The sequence below is a fragment of the Lolium rigidum genome, chromosome 2, assembly GCF_022539505.1.
Source record: "Lolium rigidum isolate FL_2022 chromosome 2, APGP_CSIRO_Lrig_0.1, whole genome shotgun sequence".
Lineage (NCBI taxonomy): Eukaryota > Viridiplantae > Streptophyta > Magnoliopsida > Poales > Poaceae > Lolium > Lolium rigidum.
The window spans coordinates 6,530,755-6,548,186 of NC_061509.1; the positions used below are offsets into that span (position 1 = coordinate 6,530,755).

The 17,432-nt window shown below is 50.1% G+C and overlaps 2 protein-coding genes across 2 annotated transcripts; both read left to right on the forward strand.

The window, feature by feature from the left end:
• LOC124691222 lies at positions 1 to 4,652 on the forward strand. The gene is made up of 2 exons (XM_047224491.1): positions 1 to 102; positions 3,775 to 4,652. Exon 2 carries the CDS (start codon positions 3,789 to 3,791, stop codon positions 4,341 to 4,343), a length of 555 nt encoding a protein of 184 aa, XP_047080447.1. The 5' UTR covers positions 1 to 102; positions 3,775 to 3,788; the 3' UTR covers positions 4,344 to 4,652.
• Positions 4,653 to 7,098: 2,446 nt separating this feature from the next.
• On the forward strand, positions 7,099 to 8,532 carry LOC124691221 (GDSL esterase/lipase At5g03610-like). Its single transcript, XM_047224490.1, has 4 exons — positions 7,099 to 7,408; positions 7,501 to 7,787; positions 7,894 to 8,170; positions 8,297 to 8,532. The coding sequence occupies exons 1-4, from the start codon at positions 7,099 to 7,101 to the stop codon at positions 8,530 to 8,532; spliced, it is 1,110 nt and encodes a 369-aa protein (XP_047080446.1).
• Positions 8,533 to 17,432: the final 8,900 nt, after the last annotated feature.

Genomic DNA, 17,432 nt, shown 5'->3' on the forward strand with positions numbered 1-17,432 from the left:
TCCTCCACCGCCGGAGTACGCCTCGTAGCGGAGCTGCTCTCCGGCCTGGACGTCCTCCCCTCCACCGTATCCGGACCGGCTGCTCCTCCCCCCTTCCTATCGGTAAGGAAGCCCTAGCCTTGCTTCGATTGTGCCTCCTTCTTGATTCGACCTTCTGCCGCGAGAACCGAGTCGAATAGAGTGCAGCCGGATCTCCCTTCTCCGAGATCGGTCTCGCTTCCCGTCGGTAGTGTAGGACTGCCGTGGGGCGGGGTCGGCGACCCATCCTGCGTATTTGTATTTTGATCTCTGTTTGACACCGAATTCAGGGAGATTGGGGAGCGATTCCGGACGGGACCGAATTGGGCAGGTACTTCACCATGCCCCGCGGGATGCTGTAAACTACAGTTGATGAGCTTTAGCGCCCTGTTGTCAATTCTCGAGGGCTGTTACCTACAGTTTCTGCCTCGTATTAAAGAGGTCAGATAGGTTGCCCAAATAGGATAGAAGTGCTCTTCTTTATCGATGCATCGTGGTACATTGTATGCTTGCTGTTGAATCGATTAATACAACAATTCTGTTTTAAGCTATACACTAGTGGTCGATATACGATTATACGTGTTGTTACTGTCTCCATGTGGATATCCCAACATGGAGTTGTCGTCCGTTTATGAGCTGTTAGACTTACGTGGTAGACCCTGCTATGTAGGAGAACAAGATTACAACACCTAGTTATCCAACTGACTTTATTAGCTATGTGCGAATTCTGTTTTTGGCTAGGACAATGTTACAATGTTACTGTCTCGGTGTGGATATTGCCGAACATGGACTCGCCATCACTTTACTGACTTGTTTTACACGTGCGGTTCCACATTTTATTTTCTATGTCCAGATGAGTGTGCCTGTATGTGTTTCTGTACATTTATGTGCTAGGCCCTAGTATAAATGGAGAACAACATTAGGAAACCTAATTATCTGTAGATTTCCGAGGACAAATAATTTATCTATGCAGTGTTAAGAACTGTTGTGCAAATAAGTTGCAGATGGAGGAATTGCAGGAACATACTGTTAGTCCATTTGATTAAAATAATTCACTCCATAATTTGAGTAGAAAGTGTTTGTAAAAAATGCTAAAATAAAATATGATTTAATCAGATGAATCTGCATTTGCACCTCAACCGTTTGTGTTCTGGTGGGCCAGGTAGGTCGTCTTTAAAACAAAATATGATTTAATCAGATTTAAGTATGGCGGGCGACGAGGCGGAGCAGCGACGGGCGACGGGGACGGGCGCTCTGTGGCGGCTAGGTCACGAACGGGTATGGGGAATGAACGAGCACGGGTTCCCTGTTGTGTGCAACCTGAAGAAAAAGAGGAGGGGCACCTTAGTCATTTCTGTAAAAATTGGACAGGTACAGATGATTAGAAGCCTAATAATAACTCATGACAGTAAAAAGGGGCTCAGAGGGAGAGCAACGAAGAAGGGAGCTTCTTTTGCCCTTGCGCACCAACACGGGGGGGGGGGGGGTTATAAGTCATTCTCCCACTGCAGTTGATGATGCTTTAGCGCCCTGTTGTCAATACTCGAGAGCTGTTACTTACAGTTTCTGATTCGTATGAAAGAGGTCAGACAGATTGCCCAAACTGGATACAAGTGCTCTTCTTTATCGATGCATCGTGGTACATTGTATGCTTGCTGTTGAATGGATTAATACAGAAATTCTGTTTTCAGCTGTACACTAGTGGTCAATATAAGTGTTGTTACTGTCTCCATGTGGATATACCCCAACATGGAGTCCTCGTCAGTTTATGAGCTGCTAGACCCTGGTACACAGGAGAACAAGATTACAACACCTAGATATCCAACTGACTTTATTAGCTATGTGGGAATTCTGTCTTTAGCTAGGACAATGTTACAATGTCACTGTCTCGGTGTGGATATTGCTAAACATGGAGTTGTCATCAGTTTACTGACTTGTTTTACACGTGTGGTTCCACATTTTATTTTCTATGTTCAGATGAGTGTGCTTGTATGTGTTTCTGTACATTTATGTGGTAGGCCCTAGTAGAAAGGAGAACAAGATTAGGAAACCTAATTATATGTAGATTTCCGAGGACAAATAATTTGTCTATGTAGTGTTAAGAACTATTGTGCAAATAAGTTGCAGATGGAGGAATTGCAGGAAGATACTGTTAGTCCATTTGAATAAATAATTCACTCCCTAATTTGAGTGGAAACTGTTTGTAAAAAAAATACTAAAATAAAATATGATGCAATCAGATGAATCTGCATTTGCACCTCAACCGTTTGTGTTCTGGTGGGCTAGGTAGGTCTTCTTTAAAATGTAGAGAAACCCTAACCAAAAATACAGGGGCATGCACAAGCAAACAACGAAAGCAGAGAGATGGTACATTCTGTGCCTTCTCCACTGTGGGCCAGGTATGGTACCAATATTCCTCAGGCTGTTGTGCATTGTCAGCTCTTCTCCTCCCTTGCCCTCTTTGTTTCCGTAGCAGATCTCATATCCACTGCCCCTCCTACATTTCTTGTTAGTGTGGTGTCTTTAATAGAAACATTGAACTCATCCAGATCTTTCTTCCCCTCCAGTCCGTCCTCCGTTCTGCTTTTTTCTTTGCGGTATCTTTGCAGAAAACATAGATGTGTCATCCAGATCTTCCGTTTGATTAAAGAAGTCACTCCATAATTTGAGTGGAAACTCTTTGTAAAAAAATACTAAAATAATATATGATGTAATCAGATGAATCTGCATTTGCACCTCAACAGTTTGTGCTCTGGCCGTATAGGTAGGTCGTCTTTAAAATGTAGAGAAACCCTCCCCAAAAATACAGGGGCATGCACAAGAAAGCAAACAACGAAAGGAGAGAGATTGATACATTCTGTGCCTTCTTCTCCACTGTGGGCCAGGTATGGTGTCAATACTCTTCAGGCTGGTGTTCAGTGTGAGCTCTTCTCCTCCCCTGCCCTCCTTGTTTCCGTAGCAGATCTCATAACCGCTGCCCCTCCTCATTTGCTTGTTAGTGTGGTGTCTTTAAAAGAAACATTGAACTCATCCAGATCTTTCTTCCCCTCCAGTACATCCATCCGTCCTGCTTTTTTCTTTGCGGTATCTTTGCAGAAAACATAGCTGTGAACATCAAACTCATCCAGATCTTCCATCCTCTCTAATCCTTCCAGTTTGTTGCTGAGAGATTTGTTTGCTGCCTTGCCCTTGCATGGTGGAGTTCTAGCTATACTTCCAACTACTTTGATCCATCCACCCCTGAATCAGTATAGTCTATCCAGTTTCTTCTGTAAGAGCAGACATCAAGTCCCCAGCGTTTCTTGAAAGATGCAAAACAGTGAGTTCTTATTTTTGTTTGAACGCTTTTGTTTATGTATGGAGGATCTAAAAGCTTGAAAATGAAATGATGATTATGCTAATCCCTGACCTTTTAACCGGGAAGCGTTCTACAATTGTGGATGCTCTCATGTTTTTAATGTGAAATTTCGGTGTAGGGCATATATATTCATGAACTGTCCTGTAACATTAACAGGCATGCAGGATGCCTTCGAATTTCTAACTGAAAGCGTTTTGTGTTCTAGAGTTGTGCACTCATATTGTCATTGCCCCTCAAATCATTCTATTTAATTTGCGGATAATACTGTACCGGATAGCATTCAGTATAGAGCCCAGGCCAGGTGTTCAGTAGTATTTAACATGCCTGATACCTTACTTGCTTGAACCTCCAAAAATATTGCTCTTAATGCCTGAATTTTTTTCTTGATGATATTTCAGAATTCTTGTCTGCCATGGGTGATTACAAGATCCAGATAAGCACCGAGTTGATCAACCAGCTCGCCCGCGATGATGAGAAGGTGAAAAGGAAGGTCAGGAAACCCAAGCCTAAGAAGGCTGTGGAACAACGAGATGAGCCTCAGGACAATGGCAGGGAGCTTCCAAGTGAGCCCAAGATTAGCCCCACTGCTGCTCCTGGGTGGCAGCTGCCGCCCCCCATGTACCTGCCAGTGACCCCTGCTCCTCCGCCACCACTGTCGCCTGCAATCCAGGAGGTGGAGGCCATACGCACCATCGTGGCGGAGAGCGAAAAGGTGCTGGAGAAGCTGGACAAGCAGGGGGGCAGGATGCAGCAGGAGCTCACCCGGAGAGCCAACGAGCTGCACGACAGGGAGTTCAAGCTGCCCTACCAGAACCCAGCGCCGTGTGCCGACGAGAAGGCAGACTGCCGCGAGTGCTACGTGAGCAATGCTGCCCAAGACCCGCTCAAGTGCGCCGAGGCCGTCAGGAGGTTTGAGGCGTGCGTTCGCATGGCCAGGCACAGTGGCGGCGTGCAAGCTGGTCAATAGTACTGTTGCTAGTCGGAATGAGTGAGTGAGGGGCACACGATTTTTTGTTGAATAACCTGGGTTTTTGGTGAGACCTAAAACACCATTGTAGATCAATTATGGTTAAGGGATTGCTAGGCACCCGTTTACTGTGACACGCTTGGGTCAGTGTCCTTGAATTTACGGGTTCCATGTTACATACTTTCTGCTGCAAAATGGACATGAATTGCAGGTACAAATCAAGTAGTAGTATTTTTTTTGTAGCTTTAGGCTTAAGCATGTTGCTTTTCACATGATCTCAATATCTCATCATCCCATATTGAGTGGATTCCTGTTTGCTATTAAAAATCCTGATGACACTTGCCTCTGGCTCTGTGGCAACCTCTCCGGCATCATCCTGTCAGACTTCGCCACGGCCAGCTTCGTTCTCATAGACTTCTGCAATACCCTCTTTGCGCTGGAGAACCTCTCTGGCACGTCGTTGATGTGTCCTGCCACGTCCTGAGCTGAGAGCTTCAACCTCTCTGGTATGGAATTGGTTCCAGACAATACTGTGCCGGGGCCTAGTTCTTAAATTTCCAGCTTGTGTGGAATTTTTCCAGATGAGAATCCCAGTTTTCAAATATGACAGCAAGTTTATGTCTAGAGCGAGAATAAAAGTTCACAACTCAAATTAGTGAGTGCTAAGCAGTTAATCAACTTTAAATCATCTTAACTTGGGATGAAGAATTGCTGACTAGTTTGTTCTTGCCTATTGATGTGCAAAGAATTTTGAATATCCCTTTATCCAGGAGAGGTATGGAGGATTTTGTTTCTTGGCACTTCAACAAAAATGGTATTTTTACCGTAAAATCTGCATACTACATAGAGTGGGAACACCCAACATGGAAGGAAGATCAGGATATCAAATCTGTTTGGGACCTCTCGCATTTCTCCTGTGTGGAAAACATTGTGGTCAATGAGGGTTCCGGCTAAAATTAAAACCAATTGCTGGCGTGCTTTATTGGGAGCGATCCCATGTATGGTTATCCTGGCTAATCGACACATACCGATTTCTTCTCAATGTCCTCTTTGCAAACTTGATTGCGAGAGTCTTGAGCATGCCTTGTTTAAGTGTCGGAGAGTCAAGGAAGTTCGGTTTCATCTTGGTATGGAGAAGACAATCCTATCTGCATGCAATATGGAGCGTCAGGGACCTTCGGTCTTGGCTGACCTTCTTTTGACGCAGCGTGGCGTGGCTCCTAGACTTCTAGAGGTTACTATGGTTGAGCTCATTGCGACTACAATCTGGTACGTCTGGTGGGAGAGACGTCAAGCAACCCATGGCGAATCAGTGAGACAGCCAGAAAGAACAGCACAAGCAATTTCGGCTCTTGTGACGAATTATACTAGATCAAGAAAGACGGAGAATAATGGAATCAGTAGGAATGAATGGGTTAAACCCAAAGAGGACTATGTTAAGCTTAATGTTGATGCTAGTTTTGACGCACATAAAGGATCAGGTGCATCAGGGATGATTCTTAGGGATGACCACGGTTTCTTTATTGCCGGTGGAAACTGTACCATTCCTTTTGTCGAAGATGCAGCTACCGCTGAAGCTATGGCGCTTAGAGATGGATCGATTATGGTTGAAGCTTTGGGCTGTTCAAAGCTAGTTATAAATTCAGATTGTGTTGATGTGATGAAGAACGGAGGCCACACACAGGACCTGCAGCTGCTATCTACGAAGATTGCTTTTTTCTTTGTAGAGAGTTCAATGATGTAATCTTTGAACACTGCCCTAGGGAGCCTAATTTTGCAGCTCACGTTCTAGCTAGGGAGGCGGTGGATGATCATCCCCAATTGTGGAAGGATGATCCACCTGAATTTATCATTGATGTAATCGCAAACGATGTTTCTGTGTTTACGAAAGTAATATAAGCAGTGTTTTCCAGTAAAAAAAAACTTTAAATCATCTTTATGCTATTTCTATACTCCTTACTGATGTAATATAGTTTATTGGAACAGCCTACTCGCCATATTCCTAGAAGAAAAAAAAACTTGTGACATCACACTGCGAGCAGCCACGCTGATACTTCAGTTCGTGTCAAACAGGACCAAAATGTTCACGAACTTGAGATTTCCCTACTTCTGTACTTAATCTGGACAAGTATTGATATTGAATCAAATATAATTTGGGCTTAATTGAATGTAATTTGTCCGAAAAAAATCTACGTTTGGCCAGAGTTCCATAAGTTTGCAGATCCACCATTATGCTGTGTAGCGGTGTTCGAGCGGGTGTGGCACTAGTTGTATCGATTTTCTCCTGGTTGTTGCTAATTAACGGGAAACATTTCTCTTCTTGATTAACAAATAAATGTTTTTTGCCTTCTCATTGCCTCATCGGTTAATTTGAACGAGTTCAAAGGAGAAAGCCCCAAGGGTCCACCGTATGCAACGATGGTTGTTTGCTTGGCTAGTGGAATCCGTCTCCGACTGTGCTGTACATCCCTGGCGCGTATCTGTGACTCCGTGCACGTCTAGCTATGGTTTCCGATTCCGACCGATAACGCGAGTCCGTTTACGACTTCACCTTCCTGGTGTTTGGGCTTTGCGTTGCTGGTTCCATAAATAGAAGAGAGGAGCGCATCGAAGAGGACAAGCTAGCTCGAGTTCCTGATTTCGACCTTTTCCGTTCCCGACCAGCAAATTCGAGGACCCTCGCCTCGGGCCAGCGCGCGGCTACGTACCTACCACAGAAAGCAGTTCGGCGATCCGCCTTCGAAGCACCGGAGGCATGAAGCTTCGTCCGGCCGTCCTCGGCCTCCTCCTTCTCCTCGTCCTTGTTCTAAACCCCAATGGCGCGGAGGCCCGGCCTGCCCCTGCCGGCGGCCATCCTCAGAAGAAGCTGTCGAGCTACAGCTTCTTCGTCTTCGGGGATGACTTCGCCGACAACGGGAACCTCCCGCTAACCGACCCCGTCACCCAGATGTCGCGGCAATGGGCCTACCCTTACGGCTCCTCGTATGTCGACGCCGATGGAAACCCGCGACCAAATACTCCGTTGGGACGCTTCTCCAACTACCAAATCCAATCAGATTTCATCGGTAAATACTGTAATCTCACTTAGACTCACTCATGTGATGTTAAGTGCATCATAAATAACACCGCATGTTGCTTTATTTCTACGTACCTGCAGCAACGATCTTGGGGCTCGAGGAAGCACCTCCGGCGCATGCTCTGACAGCGGAGAAAACCTGCGACCCGTCCGGCATGACCTTCGCTTATGCTCGCGCTGGCGTCTTGGATAGCTCGTCAACGCACAATGTCCCAACCCTTGCCAAGCAGGTCGACACTTTCAGGAAGATGGTCAAGGATGGGACCATTACACAGCAGCAACTCAGTCGCTCTGTTGCCCTCGTCGCTATATCCGGCAACGACTACCACGGGAGCTCCAACACCATTGGCCTAAGCACCCCCAACGATGTGAGTAGCTAGCAACAGATCACAAGCATACATGCATAGATTTTAAATAACAATTTTGTCTGTGCATCTTAATTACTGAGCTAACTTTTCATGTATATATATGCAGATCAATGCTTATATTGGGAAGGTGACGAAGGAGATTGCAGCCAACGTGGAGCAATTGCAGAAGCTAGGGGTGACAAAGGTTGTCGTCAACAACCTGCACCCCGTCGGATGCACGCCATTGCAAACACGGACCAACAACTACACCGCGTGCGACGTCTTTGGAAATTTGGGTGCATCCGTCCATAACAATAACCTCAAACAAACGATGGAGGGCAAGAAAAATGTCCACGTTGCCGACCTCTACACCTCCTTCAGTAATATTGTGGATACCGCCCCAGGTATGTACATACATGCATGCATCCATAAGTATGCCCAAAGTATTATTTACAAGATTTCGGATATATAGATGGATTTGATTGTGTGCTTGAGCTTTGTTTAAATTTCTTTTATCTATATGCATTCAGGTAAAGGCCAAGAGCTATCTAAACAATTCAAGCGCAAGCTTTCACCGTGCTGCGAAAGTTTTGATTCAAATGGTTACTGCGGGCAACAAGGCGATTCCTCGGAGCTTTTGTACAGTGTATGCGACAAGTCCAATAAATTTTTCTACTGGGATGACATGCACCCAACGCATGCAGGGTGGGAGGCAGTGATGAAGCAATTGGAAAAGCCCTTGAGAGAGTTTGTAGATCAAGACTAGATAGATTCCATGATATTCATAGAGCTACCGATGCAAGCTCAACATCTCTAATTGTTTTTTCTAGGATTGCAGCTTACTTAGTTTGGAGTATATATTTAAAGCTATCCTATGGGTTTTCTTGTATCTAAAGTCAATATGTTTATTATTTACATGACTTCGTCTTCTTCCTTTTGTGATTTTTTTTTTGGTTCATGGTCACGTGTACAACAAAATATATGTTGGAGGCCCGCTTCCGTACAGCTCCCCCTTCCCTCTTCAAACTCAAACATGTCAATGGTTGAGATTGCTCTATACCCCTTCGTAAGCTTAATTACAAAGTGGTACGGAACATTCCTGATATGTTTTGGGAGGGTGGTATACCCAAACCTATATGTTTTAGCTTTTTTAAACAAAACCATAAAGAAAATTGTTCACATAATGAAGACTACTCTACTATAATTGCCAAGAAAAAACGACTCTCCAGCTCAAATTAGTAGAGGAAGCCATATACTTGTCCAATATAAGTATTCTCAGTCGACTGAGAGCTAACTTCATTCTCAGTAAGATGATGTCATCAAACCTCAGTTGCAAGTCATGTTGCAACTCATGACTAAAACGAATCACGATGCAAATCAAATGACATAAAACTTGACTGAGCACGAAGCTAGTTCTCAGCTGAGAACTAGCAAATCCCATATAAGTATACTCCTAAGTAGTGTGAATTAATTTGGGCTAAGGGGTTTTACTTTTTTTTACCTATTATGCCTATAAAATCGAATGAGACCATGGAACCAATTGGCCATATGGCAACTCAAAAAGCTGCACGAAGATTAGCAAAGAGATAGAAATTCACCAAAACTTAAAGTTCCCCGGTGGTACACTCGATGTGCGATTTGTCCAAATCCCACGCACCTAAGGTTGTTGATGACCAAGTAAAACCCATCATTGTTGTAGGTTTTGTCCAAATATCCTCTTTGCTTCTCTATTTACAAAATTTTCTAGCCTCTTCTCACATATAGTAAAAAACTAAATCTCGGTTGATCAATTTATTCATGATAACTATGTCTCAATTAAATATGATCCTTTCAGCTTTCCGTGAATGACCTAGCCACCAAGACCCTTCTTCTTCGCTCCAATAGTGACGGTGACCTATACCCCTTCTTCGGATCCAAGACACCTCCACATGCAGCCATGTGACTGTGCAACCCTTTCTTCCCCCAGGGGGTAGGTCTTCAGGTTGTGGGTTTTTTGTCTCCTCCATTTACTCCGGAGCTTCAAGTTGGTGGTTGAACACAGGGCCCAATCTACCTTTTCACCAAATGGATTTGAATTTTCTCTTGATTCTGTTGTGGAACGTGTAACCCTAGGTTTTCATAGTGGAGAGTCGAGACCCTTGTGAAGAGAGCATCTTGAGGGCTTGCTTGGTGTTGTACAAATCTATAGGTGTTGGGATCCTCTAATTAAGTTGTGGAGTTGTGCCACAATTTTGTGAAGGTTTGGTAGCCACACCTCGACCGGCAACGCTTAGTGGACAAGTGAATTCATCTTTGTGGTGGATTCACCAGAACATAAGGCGAGACATTTGTGTTGTTGGTAGCCTCTGTTTCCCTTTGCAAGCTTAATAATAAATTGGTATAGAGCGACCTCAGTTCTCTTGATGTGATTGAGTTCTAGGGAGGGGGTGGACCGGAAACTAGCGTTTTTTGAATTTTTTGTTAATAAAGAAAACTATTTACAAATTAAATATTACTCTATTGTAGTTGCCAAGAAAAAATCTCTGGGATCAAATTAATTGATGATGCCAAACACTTGTCAAAATACTCCTAAGTTGCACCAATTAATTTAAACCGATAGTTTCTTTGCCTATACGTCCCATAAATCCAAATCCCAGGAGAGCGAAAAGGTGCTGGAGAAGCTGGACAAGCACAAGATACCTTTCATGACAACAGAAACAATTGGCATAATTGAAACGGTATGAGTGTACGGACTGGTGTTGGTGATTTGAATGGCGTTGGCGGGGCGGCGGCGGCCCGCTCGCCTCCGACGGCCACCCAGGGTTGGCTCCTTCTGTTCTGTTCCGTCCCCCGGCGAGGGCATGGGGCGGAGCTTTGGCCGCTTTTGGGTGCTGGCGGCGGCCGACGATGAGGACGAGGGTGCTGACCCGAACCTTGCGGCGGTAGTGGAGGTGGGATCTGGGGATTCCTCCTCGTCGGAGGGTCGACGGGGGCCGGCGACCCCGGTTACATTGGATGGTTTTATCCAGCGGCGGAGGAGCTTGGGGGCTCCCTCCGCCACAGTCGACGGCGGGCGTTTGCGCCCGGAGGCAAGGGATCTCGCTTCTCGACGGACCAGAGCTCCAGATTCGGCGGACTGGGAGACGCTACCTGGAGGCGGGGTCGCAGGTCCTTGCTGCCGCTGACGTTTCGGTGATCTCCGCGTCGGTCCTGGGGGACAGACGGCAGGGTTTGTCGGATGTTGCGGCGGCGGCGATGGCGCCGTCAGGGGACGCGCCGGAGGAGCGGGTGGTGGACTCGCAGGGGTCGGTGCCCCCGCGCCCGGCTGGTGGGCTGGACCTGGGCCGGCCTGCTGGGGAGGCCGTGCGGGGCTTGGAAGACTATCCTGTTCTGCCAGGTTCGTCTTCGGGCCGTGGGCCGACGAAGGTTTCTGGGCCTCCTCTGCTCTCCTTCCCTTCGGGCCTGGAAGGGGCTTCCATCGGGCTTAAACGTTGGCTGTGGATGCCAAAGGGTGTTTCTGATCCGAGCTTAGGGTTTCTAGCCAGAGGAGACGAGGTGCGGCGGCGCTTCTCTCGTCAGTCCAAATTCGTCATCCGTCCACCAAAACCACCAGCGCTTCTCCGTTACTTTGCGGAGGTGACGGCGATGGGCGGGGACCGGCCACAACAAATGCCGGCTCGACGGCGAGGGCGGTGAGGGGCGGCGTCAGGAGGGGGGTGGCGGAGGATTTGGCGGCGGAAGCGGCTACTGGCAGGAGGGCGGTAGCAGCGGCGATGGCGGGAGCTACAGGCAGGAGCAGGTCGTGGGTCGTGGGGGCGCAGGCAACTGGCAGGGGCATGGCTATGGCGGGGCCGATGGGGGACGGCGGCAGGAAGGCGGCGGCGGCTCCTTTCGCCAGGAGAGCGGCAACGGCAACGGCTCCTACCGCTAGGAGGGTGGCAACGGCGGTGGCGGCGCCTTCCGTCAGGAGGGGGGCGGCGGCGGTGGTGGCCCCTTCCGCCAGGAGGGGGCGGCGGTGGCTCTTACCGTCAGGAGGGCAACGGTGGCGGCGGCGGTGGTGCCTTCCGCCAGGAAGGCGGAGGCGGCGGCTCGGGTCAGTCCAGGGCGGACGGCTCGGGTGGTTACTTCCAGGGCGGAAGTGGCCAATCGGCGCAGCGCTTCGATGGTCAGGGCTACGGTGGCGGCGGCAGTGGAGGCTCTCAGCAGCATGAGGGTTGGGTCCAGCCCCCGGCTTGGTGGCAAGCTCAGCAGCGTCGTGAGGATAGGGCGCAGCGGCGGGCGGCCGATGATGGCAGGGCCAAGAATTCTGCAAGGCAGGGGCCGGCAGCAGGGAAGGTTGGCACTAGCAAGCTCAAGGGTAAGGTGGGGACGGCCTTGCCGGCGGGGGCCGCGACTGGGGCGGAATGCTTCAAATGTGGGCGTCCTGGGCAATTTCAGTCTGCGTGCACCTTTGAGCCCATTTGCGTGATCTGTGGTGGGGAGGGTCATGCGTCGGCGAACTGCACGTCTCGCGGCAAGTTCCTCCGCCTGCAGACTATGGGGCATGCTATAGCCGGGGCTGGCTTCTTTGCGATTGAGGTGGATCCGATCAAGGGTAAGAGCAATCGGGAGACTTTCTCCGCAGTCATCAAGTTCAAGGGCACCCCACTCTCGCCGGTTCAACTTTCGGATGAGCTCAAGGACTTGGTGGACGAGCTGTGGGACTGGCAGGTTTGCCGTCTTTCGGAGACGGAGTTCTCGGTGTGTTTCCCGTCTCAGGCTACGCTTCGTATAGGAACGAGGCATGGCAAGCTGTTGCTACCTATCAACAAGGTGGAGGTGGCCATAAGGGAGGCTTTCCTTAGCCCCAAACCCTCGCTGAGCCTGCCATCTGTATGGGTACAGCTGTCAGGCGTTCCGGAGGACTTGATGGAGGTGGACCGCCTTATGGCGGCGATGGTGCTCATCGGCCGCCCCCTGGAGGTGGACGAGCTGTCCCTCCGCAAGTTCCGCACGGAGCCCATCCGCATGCGGTTCCAGTGCAGGTTCCCGGAGAGGGTCAAAGGCACGGTGCAGCTGGTGGTGAATGGGGAAGGCTACAACATCTCGGTGCGGGCTGAGCTGGGCGGTCGGAGCGGTGGAAACTCCTCTGGGCCGGCCCCTGCTCCGTCGCCACCGGGGGATGATGACCAAGATGATGAGGACTATGATGACCTCTTTCCCTCCGAGGAAGAATGGAATGATCTTGGGAAGAAGGACAAGGAGAAGAGGAACAAGGAGGCGGCGGAGAAGCCGCAGGATGCGTCCAAGGGAAAGGAGCATGCGAACGAAGCTCGCGGAGGTGGGCAGGGTGCAGGGGGTACCACAGCGCCCCTCCGCTGGGAGGGACGGAGTCGCGGCTCCGGTTCCTTGACGAGTACAGGTCGAACATGGGGGCCGGCGAGGAGCTGGCGTCCTTCGGCCAGCCTTGCTCGCTCATGGTGCCCGTTGCTTCCCCTCCCGGGACTGCGGAGCTGTCGACGGACTCTTAGGTCTCGGACCCGGCCCCGGAGGGAAGCGTGGACATGGGTCTGGGCCTTGGGCTGGCAGCGACTACGGAGGGGGTGCAGGGGCAGCTCTCGGGTGACGGCGTGAGCGACGCTGCCCTGTCTTTGGGTGCGCGTGGCGGTGACGGGGTGCAGACGGCCTCGCCGCACCTCAAGGCGCTGTCGCCAACTGTCGGAGAGGTGCTGTCGGTGGGGGCAGCTGTGTCAGAGAAGGGGAAGCGGGCGGCGACATACTCCAGGGCGCATAAGAAGAAGGACAGCCCGCTGTCCGTGCGGAAGAGCTCAAGGCACACCAAGGCGGTGGCCAACCTTTCGGTGCTCAAGAAGGCCAAGTAGCTCACCGCTGACAAGAACCTGGACTCAGGTACACCTCTTCCCACCTCTCTCGTCTCTCTCCCCGATGATAGGCTTGCTAATGTCTTAGTGGATAGTTGCATTATTTTCAACCCGAGCCGGGGCTCGCCGAGTGAGATTTTGGACTTGGTGCGAGCTAGGGAGCTGGCCCAGGCCTCTATTGCGGACGCTACTCTTAAGAGGGAGAAGGAAGAACGGCTTGCGGCTGCCAGGGAGGCAGCGTTGCAAGAGGCGACATTGACGGTGGATGACCCCGGGCTGGGGAGCCCGGGCGGGGTAGCACCCGGTGTTCGAAGCAAGCCCAAGCGTGCGTGCGCGAAGCGGCCAATGCTGTCGACCCGTAAGGGACGGGGGAAACATGCAGGTTAGCAATGAAAGGCCTCATCTATAATATTCGCGGCTTTGGGGCTAGCGGCCGCCGGACCCAAATGTTAGATTATCTGCGGTCTGAAAAGGTGGATTTCGTTGGCCTTCAAGAGACTATTCGACAGGATTTCTCGGCTTCTGAGCTCAGGAGACTAGAAGTCGGCGGTCTTCAACTGGAACTGGCTGCCAGCGATAGGACACTCGGGAGGCCTATTGCTGGGTTTTCGCGACGAGGTGTTTGAGGTTGGGGTATGGAGGAAGGGAACCTTCTACCTTAGCGCCCATCTTCTTCAGAGAAGAACCAAACAGAAATGGTGGTTTATGTTGGTCTATGGACCTGCGGATCACCAGCGCACTGGGGAGTTTCTAAACGAGCTGGTTAGGGAAGTCAGCTCATATCAGGACCCGGTGGTGTTGGGCGGTGACTTAAATCTTATCCGACGGGCCAGGGATAAGAATAATGCCAATGTTAATTGGCCACGGGTTCATAGGTTCAATGACGCGATTGCCAACTTGTCTCTGAGGGAGGTGGCGAGGGTTGGGGCGCGTTATACTTGGACTAACAAACAGTTGTCTCCGGTGAGATGTGTGTTGGACAGAGTTTTTGTGTCCCCGGCCTGGGAGGCCTGGTTCCCGCTCTGCTCCCTAACCGCGATCACTCGGATTGGCTCGGACCACACTCCGCTGCTTCTTAAGAGCGGAAAGGATGAGCGGTGTGGACCCTCCAGGTTCATCTTTCAAACGTGGTGGTTCGGAGTTCCGGGTTTTTTGGACCTAGTTAAGGGGAAACTAGGCTCCTTCTTGTCAGACTTTGGGCCTCATAGGGGTTCGATTGAGCTCTGGATGTGCGTGGCCAGGTTGACGCGCCAGTTCTTGAAGGGATGGGGGACGAACCTAGGGAAGGAAAAGAGGGACCGCAAAGCTGGGCTGCTGGCTCAGGTTGCGGCGCTTGATGTGGTGGCGGATTCGTCAGGATTAGACGAGGAAGGATGGGCCTTTCGCTACCACCTTGAAGATCAGGTGGTTTTGCTAGACTCTTTAGAGGAAGAGTATTGGCGCCAACGTAGTCGCGTGCAGTGGCTCCTTAAAGGGGACGCGTGCACGGCCTACTTCCACGCGATTGCCAATGGGCGACGTCGGAAGTGTGGGATTCCTCGTCTAATTTCGGACCAGGGGGAACTTACGGATCAGGCGGCTATTATGGGACACGTATACGACTTTTACTGCCAATTGATGGGTTCAGCTGGCAAGGCTCGGGCTTTCACCCTAGCTCAAAATCTGTGGCCGGCCTCGAAATGTATCTCCGACCCGGAGAATACTGAGCTAGAAAGGTCGTTTACGCTGGAGGAGCTAGATGGGATTCTTCATGACATGAAAGTGGACTCGGCACCGGGACCGGATGGCCTGCCTGTGGCGTTCTTTCAAAGGTTTTGGGGAACCTTGAGACCCCTTGTTTTTCAGATTCTTAACGACTTTTCCCTTGGGAGGGTGGATATCTCCCGGTTGAATTTTGGGATCCTTACTTTGATTCCTAAAGTTAAAGGTGCAGATTCTATCAAGCAGTACCACCATATCGCGCTTATCAATGTGATCTTTAAATTTGTGTTGAAGGCGTATGCGACTACACTTGCCCCGTTAGCTCATAGAACGATAGATCGCTCCCAAACTGCTTTTATTAGGGGAAGGGCCCTTCACGAGGGCGTTTTGGCTCTACATGAGATTGCCCATGAGCTTCGTACTAAAAGGCTAGGGGGCCTTTTCCTGAAGCTGGATTTTGAGAAGGCCTATGATCGGGTCGACTGGGATTTTCTGCGTGAAGTCCTTCTCCGGAAAGGCTTCTCGTCCACTATGGTCCATCGCCTAATGCAATTGGTCTCGGGTGACCAAACGGTGGTGAATGTCAACGGGAAGATTGACCCCTTCTTCCGGAATGCGAGGGGGGTTAGACAGGGAGACCCGATGTCCCCCATTCTCTTTGACTTCATGGTAGACGCCTTGGCGGCCATGCTGGCAAGAGCTAAGGAGGCTGGGCATATCCGGGGCTTAGTGAGACACCTGATTCCAGGGGGAGTCACTCACTTGCAGTATGCTGATGATATTATGATGATGATCGAGCCGACGGATGAAGTGATTACCAACCTGAAGCTCGTTCTACTTAGCTTCGAGTTGATGTCTGGTCTGAAGCTTAATCTAGCCAAAAGTGAGGTTGTGGTGGTTGGGACCACATCTTTGGAGCAGGAGCGGGTGGCTTGGCTCCTTAATTGCCGGTTCGGAAAATTCCCCATTAAGTACCTGGGTCTGCCTCTTAGTGATAAAACGCTTAGGGCCTCGGACTGGGATTTTCTTACAACCAAAGTGGCCAAACGGGTTGACCCGTGGCAGGGAACCTTTTTGGCCTCCGCAGGGCGCTTGGAACTGACTAACTCCTGCCTGTCGAGCCTACCGCTGTTTGCTATGAGCTTGTTTATGCTCTTTGATTCAACGCACGCGGTTTTCGACAAGGTCCGCTCCCGCTTCTTTTGGGAAGGGGTGGGAGAGAAATGTAAGTACCACATGGTTGACTGGGCAACGGTGTGTCGTCCTAAGGCTTTTGGAGGTCTGGGGATTCTCAATACCAGGCATATGAACATTGCTCTTATGCTTAAATGGGTGTGGAAGCTCTATCATAACGCAGAAGGGCTCTGGGCGGACTTGATTAGGGCGAAATACCTTAGGGACCATGATCTCTTCTCGCCTCTAGTACCTACTAAGGGGTCGCAATTCTGGAACTCTATCCAGAAAGTCAAATGATACTTCAAGCTTGGTGCGAAGCACTGTGTCCGAAATGGGAGATGGACTTTCTTTTGGCTGGACTGGTGGCTGGGCACCTCTCCTCTTAGGGACAGATACCCGGTGCTTTTCAGCTGCTGTGATTCTCCTTTTATTACAGTATCGGGGGCCAGGGATGGCTTGGGGTGGCGCTTGTGGTTTCGCCGACCCTTCTCCCTAGCTGAGTCGGTAGAATGGGAGAATCTCACTAGGGAGCTGGACTTCACTCAGGCAAGTGCGGAAGACGAGTCGATCTCTTGGCGCTTGGAACCTTCTGGGGATTTCTCCGCCAAGTCCCTCTATTGTAGGCTGTCGCAGGGTGCGGCAGTCACGCATTTTAGGGAAGTCTAGTGGACGAGGGTGCCTCCTAGGATAAGAGTGTTCTTGTGGCAACTCCTCTGGGGAAAACTTCCTTGCTCGTTGCAGGTGGCGAAACGGAGAGGGCCGTCCAATGGGCTTTGCTCCTTATGTGGCGAGCCTGAGGACTGTGATCATATTTTCTTCAAATGCTCTTTGGCTCGGTTTATGTGGGCGGGAGTTAGGGAACTCTTGCATTGCTCTTGGAACCCTGCCGGGGTAGGGGATTTCCTCGCTATTTCTCATGGCTTATCCGGGGCGTATAGGAGGGTTGTTT

Coding starts and splice junctions, on each gene's coding strand:
- LOC124691222 (XM_047224491.1), top strand. CDS start 3,789: ATGGGTGATTACAAGATCCAGATAAGCACCGAGTTGATCAACCAGCTC.
- LOC124691221 (XM_047224490.1), top strand. CDS start 7,099: ATGAAGCTTCGTCCGGCCGTCCTCGGCCTCCTCCTTCTCCTCGTCCTT. Junction 7,788..7,893: donor GCCTAAGCACCCCCAACGAT/GTGAGTAGCTAG, acceptor ATATATATGCAG/ATCAATGCTTATATTGGGAA. Junction 8,171..8,296: donor TATTGTGGATACCGCCCCAG/GTATGTACATAC, acceptor ATATGCATTCAG/GTAAAGGCCAAGAGCTATCT.